Source organism: Tetrahymena thermophila (genome assembly GCF_000189635.1).
Source record: "Tetrahymena thermophila SB210 genomic scaffold scf_8254611, whole genome shotgun sequence".
Taxonomy (NCBI): Eukaryota; Ciliophora; class Oligohymenophorea; order Hymenostomatida; family Tetrahymenidae; genus Tetrahymena; species Tetrahymena thermophila.
The window spans coordinates 407,520-423,560 of record NW_002476381.1 but is presented as its reverse complement, the minus strand read 5'-3'; the positions used below and the strand labels follow the sequence as shown (position 1 = coordinate 423,560).

The following is a 16,041-nucleotide window of genomic DNA, read 5'->3' as shown; positions in this document are numbered from 1 at the left end:
TACCTTGTCTGAAATTAATTAGAATTTTCAATTAAATTAGTAATTAATTGCATTAATTTATCCGCTTATGTATTTATTAAAGTATAGGAATGGCATTTTATGTATGAAATCTAGATATCAATTTCTTTGACCTTATCAGCAAACCCTTGAATAATTTTATATTATAAATCTCCTAGTTTTATTTATGTAAATTTTAAGTTTTAAAAATTTTTATTAAACTAATTTTGAATTATTTTAGCCTAATCTTTATAATTATATATTTTATTGTAGCACTAAATTATATTCGCATAGATAATAGCCTGATTGCTTATATTTTAAATAATATTTTAAAGCTTTTCACCTATATTATAAAAATATATTTATTAAATAAATAAATAAATAAATAAAATGCAGTGGGTAGTTTAGTACTTTATTTAGAGAATGGAAGATTATCATTATATATAAAAACTTTGAGAGTTAAGATTTAAGAAAGAGCAATTTGTTTATTTACCCACTGCTAAATTTTTATGTTTGTTTTTATATAAATAATTATGGAAAAATGTTTAAATAAATTATTACCTAAATATAAGCAGAATTAAAAAAAATTTTATTTATTGTCTGAGGCAATTTTTGATAGTATATTAATTCTTTAATAGTCATTTATTTCTTCAATAACTAAACAACAATAGCAGTCAATTTGATTCTAAAATGTAGAAGCCTTAATAGACAATTTTTAGGATGTTTATTCTTCACTCTTTTGATATAAAGCATAAAATGAACTTTCTAGAGAATTATTGGTTGTATCATTATTAGTATCAAAAGTAAGACCTTTTTATTAAGATTAACTATTTTTTTCTTTTAGAAAACTAGAATTTTTCATATTCTTTTAATTACTTGATAAACTTTTCTTAAATATCTAAATTAATTTATTTTCAAGACTATTCTTTTATTATTTTTGATCATTTTAAGTTACTATAAATTTATCAAATATACTTTATTGAGTATAATTTTCATATAATTAATACTCATCGCATTCTTCAACGTGGCTATAAATTATAGATTTTCTTGAAAATACTTTGAATTCATTAGGATTATTAATTTCTAATAGTCTTTTAGCTTAGTTGTTTATCATATCTAGTTTAATTTCATTATTTTTTTCGTCATATTTAATAGTTATTATACTTTAAGAGATAAATCTTTTTATTATCTAAGACCATTCTTTTTAAGAAAACTAATGCAAAAATATTTATCTCTTGTTCCTTTGTATCAAATAGAGTGTGAATATCCAGAAAATCATTTACATCATAAAAATATATTTGTAAAAAGATAACTAATTATTCCATATTCCCTAGATAATTCTATTTAATAGCAAAATTAATTAATTAATTAAATAAATAAATTGAGATTGTGGTAAATAATACAAATTCAATAATTCAATATAAAAAGTCTTTAAAGATGATAATTTAAAAATGAAGATAGTTTACAGAATATTAGAAGCAATAAATTATGTAATCATTAAAAGAAAATTAGAACTTAAGTATGCCAATATAGTTTTTGCACAAATGTATTATGCTCCAATATAAAAAGTTTAGAATTTATCTTCAGTATTTATATCATTTTACAAAACCGCACATTGTAGATAAATCTAAAAAGAACTCATTAGGCTAAGAAAATTAATCCAGATGTTGAAATGTTATGGATATCTCCTTGTAGCAAAGTAAAAAAAAGATAAACCAACTATGGATATCAAGCTTACTATTATTCCTGATTGATTATATTTATATATTGAAATAGCCATTGAAGGAATACTGATCATAAAAATATAACATTAAAGTAGCCTCTAAAAAATAACATTGTATATTTTAGTAAAGTCTTTTTAGTATTTACATTCTAATATCTGAGACTAGAAGGTTAGAGATATTTTATTCATTATTAATTTTTTAATTTAATTGGATTTGGTTATTATAAATATGGGTTTTTCTTTAATTTATTTTTACTGTGTCTATGTAGAAGTTTGTATTTACTTTAACAGATAATTAATGTTTAAAGTTTTTTTGTTTTATTTTAGTAATGTAAATAAATTAGAATAGCATTAATATAATAAATAAATATGTTACTTCAAAATTCTTTATATTTTTAATCAAACAAAAATAAAATTTTTAATTTTAATCTATTTATTCATTAAGCTATATATCAATATGAATTTTAGTTAATATTTATTAGATTGTTTATCATTCAATCTTACATATTAGTATTAATTTAAAAAAATAAAATTATTTAAAAATATTTTTCTAACATTTTCCATATTAATTTGTGTTTTTCATAACTGTGTGACTATTGTCTATTAACTATCTAAATTTAATCAAATTTTTCTTTTTTTACTCTAAAAAAAAAAATAAATAAAGTAACATAAAATAATTTTTAATAACACATATTATATCTAATTAACAGTATATTTTAAAAACTGTTGAATAACAATTATCTTAATTTAAAAGAAGAAACATAAACAGGAGATTATAAGTAAATTAAAGAATAAAAAATATAGATAATATAATTATTTCAAATTGATTTTTTTATTTTAATATTTTGTTTTAATTTTTATTGTTTATTTGAATTTAATAATTACAAATTTTTATAAAAGTTTTAAGATATTTCGTTCCAAATATATAATAAAAAATTATATTTAAGATTTTATTTCTAAAAATTTGTAATTTTAAAACATCTTATTTACTCACATAAATACTTTAATATACAAAGTAAAATTATTTTTTCTAAATTAAATGAACGTTTCAGTTATTATTTTTATCTTTTTACTTTTTAAATTATATATTTTAAAACATTTTTACCTGATTATAAGTTGATACCATATTTGTATACATATCCTTTTTGTGAAATTTATTTAAATATAAAAATAGTAATTAAATAAACAAATTTATGTTGCAAAACCTGCAAAAGGTTTATAGCTTTCCTGCCTTAATTTTATAGAAGCTTCAAGAGCACCTGTAAAGGTAAGGACATAATAACAACCAAAATGACCTTTTTTATTCCAAACTACACTCTCTGGTAGTTTTTCATCATTGATCTTTTAAGAAGATAGAACTAGATGGCTTTAAAAGTTAGAAGTAGATTTTTAACCACTATTCAATATATAGCTTTGAATTCTTTTTCATTTAAATGATAAAATTTGTTGACACAAAAGCAAATCGTTGACATTTTTATTGCTGCCTTGCTCAATTCGTATGAGATTTATATGAAAAATAATTAATCTAATTATTCTTCCTAGTTGTTATCTAATTTTAAGTTATATCTAGTCTTGAAATGTTCTAATTCAGGTATTATTTTAATAAATTGACTTAAAGATATAGACTAGTTGTTAAGATAGCCTCATCCAATAAGACGAGCTTATATTAAAAATATGCTTTTAATTTTTTTTTTTCTTAGTTAATAATTCAAATCAAGTAATAAATAAATCTAAAATCAATCAATCAATCATTCTATCTAAAAATTGATAGAAAAATATAGAGGTATAATTTATTTTTATAGTTTAAAATTCAATGAATTTTCTTCATTTTTTCAGTAAATTTTATTCTCTTAATATCATCTTGTTTAATTTCAGAAGTAATTAAATCAAAATATTTGATAATTTATTTTATTTTTAATAGGCTTGTTTGAACTTTGACCTCTAATTTAGTTTTAATTATCAAATATATTAGCTACTTTTACTATTTTAAAGGTTATTGTTGATATTAACTTTATCCTAGATAAACTTGTATATGAGTTAACTATTATTAAAAGTAGTGTTTTGTATTAACCTTTCTGTATTTTATTTGCTTATTTGACAATTTAATTTATTTTGACACAGGTTTTATTGATAAATTGATTAGCTCTTATTATGCTAACTTCTATGGGAGTATTCAGTCTACTAATGAGATATTTTCCCAAGTTTTTTACTTAAAAGATTTGAAAAATTTAATTATCTATTAACTAAATCTTTTAATTAGTCAATTCTGTTGATATTATAAAAATTCTTATTAGAATATTCTAAAGAAATCTCAAATTAAATATTTTTGAAAATTATATTTTATTTTAGATTATTTTCCTATAATATCTTGATATCCTAAAAAACATAGAAGTGATACTCTAATCCCTTTTTATTTTAAATTTTAATATTAAAATGATATTTTATAAAAATTTTTATTTTTTTAAATTTTCAAAAAACTCTAAAATTATTTTTTTCGAGTTAATGGAGATTCTAAGTTTTATTAATTCATTTTAAGTTAAAATATTTAATTTAATTTACTTAATTTTCTTCGCTTTTTATAAAGAAATTATAAAAAGGTCCTAGGTTACCAATAATATGATAATTAATTTTCCATCCTAAAAAGTTATTATTTTAATACTCAGAAGAAAATTCTATGTTCTTAGTATTTAAAATTTGAAATATTTTTAACATTTAGTTTAGAGACATTCCTATACCGTGGTCTTTAACAGTTACTTTTATAACATTAGACAATTCCTATTCTCCTAAGAGAAGCTCAAACTATATCTCTATTTAATTTGAATCTAAAACTTTATTTTGTTAATAAAATTCATCAAAATCATTGCTTGAATAAGGATATTATTAGCTAAAACTAGATTTTGAATCTTCTTCTTCAATGTAGATATTTTGTTAGATTTTTGATTGATTCAATAATTACGTATTGTAGTTTATGCCTAAATTGTTACTATTAAAAACTTGCTATCCAAAATTACAATAGCTTTTTTGATTTGTAGGACTTCTTTTTTTAGATACTTAATTTTACATTATTATTTACGAAAATTCATTCATATTTTTACAAAAGCTATTTTACACTCTTTCCCTTGTCTAAAATTAAATAGCGTTTTCAATTAAATTAAATATTAATTGCATTAATTTATCTACTTATGTATTTATTAAAGTAGAGGAATGACATCTTATATATGAAATTTAGATGTCAACTTCTTTGACCTTATCAGCAAACCCTTGAATAATTTTATCTTATAAATCTCCTAGTTATATTTATGTAACTTTTAAGTTTTAAAAGTTTTTATTAAACTAGTTTTGAATTATTTTAGTCTAATCTTTATAATTATAAATTTTATTGTAGCACTAAACTATACTCACTTAGATAATAGCCTAATTGCTTATATTTTAAATTATTATTTAAAGCTTTTCACCTATATTATAAAATATATTTATTAAATAAACAAAATGCAGTGGGTAATTTAGTAGTTTATTTAGTGAATGGGAGATTTTCATCCTCTATAATCTTATTAATTTTTTATTTCAATAAAAACAAAGGTCAATTTATTTATTTTACTCAATAAACAATTTTTATCTTTTATTTAAATAATTGTGGAAAAGAGATTTAATAAATTATTACCTAAATATAAACAGAACTCAAAAAATTTTTATTTATTGTCTCTGCTAACATTTTATAGTATGTCATTTCTTTAATAGTCATTTATTTCTTCAATAGCTAAACAACAATAATAATCAGTTTGATTCTAAAATTTAGAAGCTTTTATTGACAATTTTTAGAATTTTTATCCTTCACTCTTTTGATATAAAGCATAAAATGAATCTTCTGTCAAATTATTTGCAGTACTATTATTAACACTAAAACTTCTACCTTTTTATTAAAATTGACTAAATTTTTCATTTAATAATTTAGAATTTCTCATATTCTTTTAATTACTTGGTAAACTATTTTTAAATATCTAAATTATTTTATTTTCAAGAGTATTCTTTTACATTTAATCCTTTTAAGCTAATTTTAATTAATCGAATATACCTTATTGAATATAATGTTCATTTACTTAATACTCACCACAATCTTCAATGAGGTTATAAGTTATAGATTTTCTTGAAAATACTTTGAAATCTTCAGCGTTATTAACTCCCAATAGTTTTTAAGCTTTGTTGTTAATCATATCAAATTTAATTTCATTATTTTTTTCATCATACTTAAGTGTTATTATACTTTAAGAGATAAATCTTTTTATTATCTCAGACCATCCTTTTTAAGAAATCTAATGCAAAAATATTTATCTCTTGTTCTTTTGTATTAAATAGAGTGCGTATACCCAAAATAAATATGACACCATAAAGGTATATTTGTAATTAGTAAACTACTTATCCCATATTGCCCAAATAATTCTATTTAATAGCAAAATTAAATAAACAATATATAATGTTATTTATAATTGTTGTAAATAATACAACTTTTAAAAATTCAATCTAAAAAATCTTAAAAATAATAGCTTACAAAAAATTAGAAGCAGTAAATTATGTAATCGTTAAGAGAAAATGAGGACTTATGTACGCCAATGTAGTTTTTAGACAGATGTATGTTCCTCCAATATAAAAAGGGTAGCGTTTGTCTTCAACATTGATATCATTGTACAAAACCACAAATTATATGTATATCAAAATCGTATTTATTAGGCTAACAGCATTAATCCAGATGTTGAAGTATTACGAATATCTATTTGTGAAAAAACAAAAAATAAAACAACCTCCTATGGTTGTCAAACTTACTATTATTCCTGGTTGATTATTTATATATATAGAGATAATCAATGAAGGAATACTGACCATTATAGCAAAACATATAATTAGCCTCTAAAAAATTTTATTGTATATTTTAGTAACCTATTTCTAATATTTACGTTCTAATGTCTGAGACTAAAAACACAGAGATATTTTGTTCATTATTAATTTTTTAATTAAATTGAATTAAGCTACTTTAAATATGGATTTTATACTTTTTTTAAATTTTACTGTGTCTTGGTAGAAGTTTGTTTTTAATTTTGTAGATATTAAATGTTTAAAATTTTTTTTTATAATTTTAGTTATTTAATTAATAATTTAATAATTTTTTTATCATGCAAAAAAAAAAAAATTGTTTTTTATAATATATTTATTTATTAAATAATCAATATTAATCTTATCAATACATACACCTTTATATTTTTGTATTAATTTTAAAAAGTAAAATTAATTAAAATAAATTTCAATAACTTGCTATTTTAATTCAATATTTTTCATAACTGAGGGTTATTCAAAACTTTAAATAATTTAAAATATGTTTTTATGTTTTTGTTAATTTATTTAAAATACAAATATTTATGCTGACTTACCAAGCAAGCTATTACTCTATCTAATGTATATATTGTAACTAATTCCAAATATATTTATTTTTTTAGAAAATTATTTTTATACTAATCTTGCAAAAAAATTTTAATATTTGCATTAAAGATTTTTTTTTTTAAATTTCTAATTTTTAAAACATATAGTTTACTTACATAAAAACATATTGATATATAGATACAAAATAAATAATTTTTTTAAAAAACTGTATGCTGTCTCAGCAAAACGAACTTAAAAAAATCAGTTAGATATGAATTTAATATTTTTATTATTACACAATAAACTTTTTACATTTTATGCTAAAATTCTACCAAATACTAACTAGAATATTGATTTTTAACATTAGATATTATAATAAGAATGCTCACATTAATTTCAAGATGATAGAATTACCTAAATTTGTCTTATTGATTTAATATAAAATGATAAAAGTTAGGATTTTATTTAAACTTACAATAATATTTCGATCAAATTTTTTTTTATAAGTCATACTTTAAAAATATTTGTTTTTTTTGGTTTTTAATTTAAATAATATTAAAAATATTTCTCAAAATTTGTTTTAATTAATTTATAAATAAAATATAATTACTTTAAATGTTTTTTAACAAAAAAAAAAACAAACAACTGAATAAATTAAGAAATTAATATCTTATATTTTAAATTAAAATCACAATGTAGGATAAGCAGCATCATCGCAAGTACCACAAGTATTATCTTTAGAAACATGGAAGTATCCATCAATACCCCAATCAGTTCCCCAGGAATTTTTTAAGATGAAATAGTCAGGAGTATAGCCTACAGCTAAAATCTCATGATCTAAATTAATTTTTTTAGAGCATTGTTTAAGAATACCTGATTAATAATTTTTTAATTTTCTAGCATCTATAGAAATAGAGACAGGTTGTTTAGAAAGAACTCTCTCTATTTCTTTACAGTCTCCTTTAGGAATTTCTTTGAAACCATTAATAAATGAGATAGTTTCTTTGTTCAAACATTTCTTATTTTATTTATCTTAATAAGGATATCTAAGTATTTTTTAAGATAAAAATTAGTTAAAGTATTTATTTTACAAGCTTTTTTGATGAATATTTTGTTTCTAAAACAATTCATAATTTTTCTTTATTTTTAATTGATTTTTTTCTTTAATATTTTTTTAACAAGTTATTTTTAGATTAACTCAAATTCCAAAATATTTTTCTTTCTAATTTAAATCAACCATTTCAGTAATTTTTTATTATTTTATTTAAATATTTATTTCATTTTATTTTAAATAATATCTTTTAAAACATTTTTTACCTTGATTCTAAATTGATACCATGTTTTTATACAAATTAAAATACACCGGCAGAAGTACCTCCATCACATCCTTTAATAACATTTAGTTGAAAATAAATTAATAATTAAATATATAAATTTATAAATGTTGTAATACCTGCATTATCAAACTATCCATTAGAACAATCAATAATGTATTAAGGAGAAAAGATTTCTAGCTTTCCTGTCTTGATTTTATGCAAGCCTTCAAGAGCTCCTGCAGAGGTGATGGCATAACAGCAACCACAATTGCCTTGATCTCTAACAGGTGACACTGCACCTTATTTTCTCCAATCTACACTTTCTGGTAGTTTTTCATTAGTGTTTTTTTATGAAGAAAGAATTGGATAGTTTTAAAAGTTTTAAGCAGATCTTTAACGACGATTCAAATATTTAGCTTTGAATTCTTCTTCAGTTAAATGTGAAAATTTATTAACACCAGAAACAAATCCATTGTCAGAATCATTATTGTCTTGCTCAATTTGTTTGAGATTTTCATGGAATATAATTAATCTATATTATTCTTCCTAGTTATTATCGAATTGTAAGTTATATCTACTCTTGAAATGTTCAAATTAAGGTTTTATTTTGATAAGTTGGCTTAAAGGTGTAGATTGGTTGTTAAGATAGCCTAGTCCAATAAGACTAGTCAATATTAATAATATGCAAGTTCCGAAGACAATTTTCATATCTTTTTTATTATCAATAATTTATTTAATTTTTTAATAATTATTAAATAACTTCTTTTCAAAGATTGGCGGTCTTCGCTTTTAAGAGAGAAAATTTAAGGGGGTTGTTTATATCTTTACATCTTAATTCACTCAAAAGGTGAGTGTTAAGCTAAAAGCTTAACTTAAAATTATGCTTATAGACTATTTTTTGACTAATAGCTTAACTTAATATCTTTGAATTTAATTTAATTACACAAAAAAGAGAAGGCAAAAGTAATATAATGTAATTATTTTTTTTTAAGTTAGAATTATGATCTACTAAATTTAGTATAATCAAAAATTAATTATTTTTTAATCCTATTAAAGATATTTCTAAAAAGTTATTTAATTGAAATATTGATATACTAATAATTAAGGTATTTCCATTAAATAAAGCTTAACAAGAAATGATCATGATTCACTAATTTATTTATATCAGTTTAATAATAATAATTTCTCTAAATATATATATATAAATAAATAAATAAATTATTTATTAACAAATATTTCTTTTAAATTATAAAATTTATTTTAAATAATAAAAAACATGAGTTAAAAATTCAATGACCAATAAATAAAAACACTAATTATGAAAATAAAAATTAAAAAGTTTACTTACCAAAAAAAGTTATAATTTAGATCTAATGCGCAAGGATATTTATCTTATAATATATTGTATTTTTTGTAGCTACAGTTGTTATAATATCAAATTCCTTATTTTTAGATTGAAATTATAATCTTTAGTTCTATTTTATCAAAACAAGTTCATACTATACAAACTAAAATAAAGAATTTTTCTCTTTTAATTAAATGTAAGTAGAAATAATCATGTAAATCTTTCAAAATTAGTTAACTTAAAATATATCTCACTTTTTCTTAATTATTTTTTTCATGTTTCCTTAACAAATAGCTTCATTAATCAAGCAAATCAATATTAAAGATTGAATTACTAAAAATATTATTTTATTGAATTGTAAAAAATAATTTCAATAAATTAGATCATTATAAAAATAAATAATAAAGAAATTGAGATTGAAAATATTGCTATTTATTTATCTTATAATTCATTTTAATCTTAAATAAAGCATTTATTTATTTTATATAAATTTAAAATAAAGAGAAAGATTCTTAAATAATTATTCAATAAAAAAATGAAAACAAAATCCAAATTTATAAAAATTATGTGTTTTATTTAATAAATTATAATTTTCTTTGCAATTTAATATAGAGTATTCAATACATTTTATATTTACTTGTTTGTTTATTTATTTATTTTTGTTGTTATTCATAAAAATATATGTCTTAAAAAGCAAAAATAATTAACTTATCTGTATTGTGTAAAATAAATGATTTTTACTTACTCAATTTATTTTTAAAAATAATACAAAAGATAAATGTGGCTCTAATTTTAAATTTATTTCAAGTCTAATAAATTATATTGGTAAATATAACATACTATAAATCATCATTCATTAAGTGCAGCATAAATTAAGGGACAAAAAATTTTTTTATGGCTAAAATTTTTAATATAAATTCTCTTTTAATCATAATATCTGATGAAAATAGAGGGAATAAGGTAAATAAATATAAAGCTAATTTTGAAAAATAAAATAATTTATTTGTTTGAATAATTTTTACAAATTAAACATTAGATGAAATTTATAAATAACATTAAATATTTAAACTAAATAATTAATATAATTTAAATATAATCATGAGCAAATAAATGAATTATACTAAACAAATTAAAACATAAAAAAGTAAGTTCTTTTATTTTATCTCAAGATAAACTCATAAAGTTGGGTATGAAGCCCCATCACAAGTACCACAGTTATTATTTTTAGAAACATAGAAGTATCCATCAATACCCCAATCAGAACCCCAAGAGTTTTTTAGGATAAAATAGTCAGATGTGTAACCCACGGCAAGTACTTCGTGATTTATATTAATTGTATCTGAACACTACTTAAGAATACCTGATTAATAATGTTGCACTTTCTCAGCATCAAGAGAAATTGATACAGGCTGTTTAAAAAGCACTCTCTCTATCTCTTAGCAATCTCCCTAATTAATTAATTTAAAGTCATTAACAAACTTGATAGTTTCTTAATTTAAACATTTGTCATTTTCTTCACCTTTATAAGGGTATCTATTAAATTTTTTTTTATTTTAAAATAGTTAAACTTTTTTTTTAAATAAATAAAAAATATTTATTTAATTAATTAAAACGTTTATTAAATTTTTTTATTGAAGAATTTATTAATTTTAAAAGTATTTTATAGTTAATTTTTGTTTTATTAAAAGTAGAAATCAAACAATATTTTAATTTTCTACTTAAAAGTTAAATTAGTTAAGATAGTCAAATAAAGTTAGTTGTTTTAATCAAATTTGTATTTTTTTTTGTAAAAGTGTTATTTTATCAACTTTTATCTGTAAGTATGTAAGTAAGTAAGTCAGAAAAATAATTAAATAAAGATATTTAAAGATAATTTTTTACCTTGATTCTAAATTCATCCCATTTTCTTTAACGAAAGTGAATACACCAGAAGAATATCCTCCATGACAACCTTTTTAGGTGTTTATTTTATTTTGAAAAAACAGTAAATAAATAACATAATAATTACCTCCCCTTGAAAACTAATGTTTAGCACAATCAACAATATATTAAGGCGAAAAAACTTCTAACTTTCCTGTTTTTATTTAGTACAACCCTTCAAGAGCGCCTGTAGAAGCAAACGCATAACAAGAACCACAATTGCCTTGATCTCTAACTGGTGAAACGGCACCTAACTTTCTCCAGTCTACACTTTCTGGAAGTTTTTCGTCAGTTTTTTATTAAGAAGATAAAATTGAATTGGTTTTCATTTCTGAAGCAGGTCTTTAAGGACGATTCAAATATTTAGCTTTGAATTCTTCTTTTGTTAAATGTGAAAATTTATTGATACCAGAAATGAAACCATTATCAGAATTCATATTATCTAGTTCTATTTATTTGAAATTTTCATGAAAGACAAACAGTCTGTACTACTCTTCCTAGATATCATTGAACTCCAAGTTATATCTATTCTTGAAATTTTCGAATTCAGACTTAATTTTATTAAACTAACTCTAAGGAGTATCCTTATAAATCAGATAACCTAATCCAATAAGACTAGTTAATATTAAGGATAAGCAAGCACCAAATATAAATTTCATAAGTTTTTTGTAAGATCCAAACTTAAATATATTTTTTTTATTAATAATATTTATCAATTTGATTATTTTAACTTTGTCATTTATATGACAATTTTTAAGATTTTACTTTATTATTTAACCTTTGAATAAGTAGTAAAATAATCAAATTTGCTTAACTTAAATATAAATATATTGACTATTCTACATATCTTAGTTTTTTATCCAATTTAAATTAAAAATAAATTTCTAAACAAATAAAGCCACAATTTTTTATTTTATTTAGTTAAGAGTTAAGATTAATTATACAAAAATAGATAAGATTGTTTGAATTTTCTTTTAAATTCATCAATTATATATTTAATAATTGAAAAATTTTAATCTTATTAATTGTAAAGACAAGAATTAGTTTTTTTTATTTTATAAAATTTAAATTACACAAAATAAGAGTGATTATTTTTATTCATAAAAATATGTAAATTAGAAAAAACAAAATAAATTGAGTAACAAAAAAGTATTAAAGACCTTTTTAATTTCTATTTGTGTATGGCATATTATATCAAGTTAAATTGATAAAATTATATAATATTGGTTATAATTTAAAATAAGGATTCATAATCAAGAGATTATAAAAAATAAGAGTGGCTATTTTATTCATAAAATAAGTAAATAAGAAAAAACAAAATAAATTGAGTAACAAAAACGTATTAAAGACCTTTTTAATTTCTATTTGTGTCTGGCATATTATATCAGGTTAAATTTATAAAATTATATAAAATTGTTTATAATTTAAAATAAGGATTCATAATGAAGAGATTATAAAAAATAAGAGTGGCTATTTTATTAATAAAATAAGTAAATAAGAAAAAACAAAATAAATTGAGTAACAAAAACGTATTAAAGACCTTTTTAATTTCTATTTGTGTCTGGCATATTATATCAGGTTAAATTTATAAAATTATATAAAATTGTTTATAATTTAAAATAAGGATTCATAATGAAGAGATTATATAAAATAAGAGTGGCTATTTTATTCATAAAAATATGTAAATTAGAAAAAATAAAATAAATTGAGTAACCAAAAAGTATTAAAGACCTTTTTAATTTCTATTTGTATAAAAATTATTTTGGTTATTTATATTTTTAATTGATTTTAATTTTAATTTTTTGTTTGTACATACATTTTGATGGTTTATTTGAAGCCATTCAAGAAATTAAAATGATATTTCGTTCCAATTTCAAAATATTTTTCAAAATTTTTATTTTTTTTCTAAGATAATAATCTATTTTGCTAAATTTCTGATGATAATAGGGTAAAAATTATGATTCAAAAAAAAATAAATTTGTTTTATTATTTTAATGGGATTAAATTACTTTTATTAAAAATTAAATTTATTCAAGATAGATTGAACATGAATTTTTTCATGAGTAAATAAAATACAATGGCTAAAATTATTTATTAATTATATAAAATTAAAATTTTTAAGTAATACAGGGGAGGGGGGTCGCAAAACTAAATGGACAGTAAAAAAATTAATAGAACTCTTAACATATATCTTAAATCTTTTTTCAATTATTATTATTATAAATTATATTCTTGCCCGATAATTATAATACATTCAGCGATTCTGCTTCTTGGTTAAGTTATTGAATTTATAGATTTAAAAAACTGAAAAAAAAAAATTTTTTTATTTCTCAATTTATTTTTTTAAATTTAGAAGTAAATCATTTGAAAATAATATGAGATATTGGATATAACAAAAAACATATCTTCTTGATCAAATAAAACTAAATCCTGAATTAAAATTTCAAAATTTGAATTCGAATTCAAAAATTCAAAAAAGATATTTCACCCTCCTCAAAAAACACAATATATTATTAATTAGTTAATTTTACTTTATAATTAATTATTACTCCAAACTATTAAATTAACTAAGATGACTCCTGGTAAAGGAAAAGGAAGAAAAATTCGTAAATCATAATACTACAGAAAACATTTAACCAAGAAATAAACTGGTTGGATTTAAGGAGCATTGATATTTTAAATATAATTTAATATTAAAGAAATTTTAAAAAAATTTAAAACTAAATTTAATAGAGAAATAAAGAGATAATCAATTTATAGAATTAAAAAATAAATGAATTATATTCCTTAATAGTTAAAAATGTAAAAAAATAATGAAATAAGTAAAGGAGGTCGTTAAAAAATTGCATTTAGTTTTTAGGTAAAAACTAACAAAATAATCAATATTATTTAATAAAATAATATATAATCTTGGTAAAACATTCAAGCAGAAGTCTCCTAAAGTCTTAATCTTAATGTATCAGTAGATACTATAATTAGAAGAGCAAAGGAAAATTAAATTTAAGGTTACCTGCCTTTAAAAAAACCGCTTTTAAATTAAGAAAAAGCGAATAAGAGACTTGATTTTGCAATTAATATCAAAAAACAATTAGATAGTAAAAACTTAAATTTAAAAAACTTTATTTTTACTGATGAAACCAAACTTAGATTATTTTAATCTGAAGTTAGTGGAAATGTTTATATCAAATGCAAAAAGGAAGAGAGGCTTGAACCTAAAAATGTTATTGGGTCTGTAAAATATGGTGGTGGAGGAATTTGTTTTTGGGGTTCAATTAGTTATGTTGGAGTAGGAGAACTCCATATGATTTAAGAAAATATAACTGGAGAAATCTACTCAAAGCAAATTCTTGAAAAAGCTTTAGTCAACTCATTATAAAAAATGAATATTAATGTGAAAGACGCTATAATATTTGAAGATCTTGATCCCAAACATTCTATGAGGTGCAAAACCTCAGAAAATACTGCTAAAAAAATGAATTTTAATATCGTGTAAGATTATCCACCTGCAAGCCCGGATGTTAATCCAATCGAAAATATATGGAGCCTCTTAAAAGGATAGATAACTAAATAAGCTCCTTCTTCTTTATAAGAATTAGAAAAAATTTCTCAAAAAAAATGGATGCGATTTAACAAAGATCGTTACTCTGTGTTGAAGAATTTAATCTTATCATTTCCCAGAAGAATCGAAGAAGTGATTTAATCAAAAGGATGGTATACAAAATATTGAAATAAATAATATATTTGTTTATTGTTTAAAAATATTTATTGTATTAACTTAATCTAACTATCCTTTAATTTTTATGAAAAAATTTCAAAATTGTAAAAATCTTATTTTTTTTCAAATTTCCAAATTTTATAAATGATTGATAAAAAAGGAATGAGATTGAACCACTGCTCAAAACTATACTGAAATGATCGGGCAATTAGCTTCGATATATTTATTATAAATGAGTTATTGACCATCAATAATTTCTTAGTTATCATTTTTTTTTATCTGTCCATTTAGTTTTGCGCCCCCTCTGTATATCTATTAACTTTAATATCAAATAACAACTATTAAAACCAATAATTTTATATTTATTTTTTCTTAGTTAAAAATTTAAATCAAATTATTAAAAAATCAAGTATGTATTCAGCCATCTTTTAGAAAGTTAATATAAAAATATAAAGTTTAATAAGATATGCTATTTAATTTTAGAATAATTTTCTTTTTTAGTTTGAAATTCTCTTCATTAAAGTGACACTTAAATTTTATTCCTTTAATATAATCTTGTTAAATTTTATTAGTAATTAAATCAAAATATTTGGCTATTTTATTTTAAATTGATTGT

At 20.1% G+C, this 16,041-nt stretch overlaps 6 protein-coding genes across 6 annotated transcripts; 2 read left to right on the top strand and 4 right to left on the bottom strand. All coding sequences in view use genetic code 6, as the record gives it.

The window, feature by feature from the left end:
- Window positions 1-431: 431 nt before the first annotated feature.
- TTHERM_00483430 (hypothetical protein) lies at window positions 432-1,111 on the bottom strand (the record flags this gene model as incomplete). The annotated part of the gene is made up of 2 exons (XM_001017456.1): window positions 432-496; window positions 559-1,111. 2 exons carry the CDS (start codon window positions 1,109-1,111, stop codon window positions 432-434), a joined length of 618 nt encoding a protein of 205 aa, XP_001017456.1.
- A 337-nt stretch (window positions 1,112-1,448) lies between these two features.
- On the top strand, window positions 1,449-1,751 carry TTHERM_000483429 (hypothetical protein; the record flags this gene model as incomplete). Its single annotated transcript, XM_012797955.1, has 1 exon — window positions 1,449-1,751. The coding sequence occupies one exon, from the start codon at window positions 1,449-1,451 to the stop codon at window positions 1,749-1,751; it is 303 nt and encodes a 100-aa protein (XP_012653409.1).
- Window positions 1,752-5,588: 3,837 nt separating this feature from the next.
- Window positions 5,589-5,931, bottom strand: TTHERM_00483420 (hypothetical protein; the record flags this gene model as incomplete). The annotated part of the gene is made up of 3 exons (XM_001017455.2): window positions 5,589-5,630; window positions 5,697-5,704; window positions 5,793-5,931. 3 exons carry the CDS (start codon window positions 5,929-5,931, stop codon window positions 5,589-5,591), a joined length of 189 nt encoding a protein of 62 aa, XP_001017455.2.
- Window positions 5,932-7,817: 1,886 nt separating this feature from the next.
- On the bottom strand, window positions 7,818-9,153 carry TTHERM_00483410 (papain family cysteine protease; the record flags this gene model as incomplete). The annotated part of the gene is made up of 3 exons (XM_001017454.1): window positions 7,818-8,175; window positions 8,447-8,516; window positions 8,583-9,153. The coding sequence occupies 3 exons, from the start codon at window positions 9,151-9,153 to the stop codon at window positions 7,818-7,820; spliced, it is 999 nt and encodes a 332-aa protein (XP_001017454.1).
- A 1,812-nt stretch (window positions 9,154-10,965) lies between these two features.
- TTHERM_00483400 (papain family cysteine protease) lies at window positions 10,966-12,369 on the bottom strand (the record flags this gene model as incomplete). Its single annotated transcript, XM_001017453.1, has 3 exons — window positions 10,966-11,323; window positions 11,672-11,741; window positions 11,799-12,369. 3 exons carry the CDS (start codon window positions 12,367-12,369, stop codon window positions 10,966-10,968), a joined length of 999 nt encoding a protein of 332 aa, XP_001017453.1.
- Window positions 12,370-14,510: 2,141 nt separating this feature from the next.
- Window positions 14,511-15,437, top strand: TTHERM_000482399 (DDE family endonuclease; the record flags this gene model as incomplete). Its single annotated transcript, XM_012797954.1, has 1 exon — window positions 14,511-15,437. One exon carries the CDS (start codon window positions 14,511-14,513, stop codon window positions 15,435-15,437), a length of 927 nt encoding a protein of 308 aa, XP_012653408.1.
- Between the last annotated feature and the right edge of the window lie 604 nt (window positions 15,438-16,041).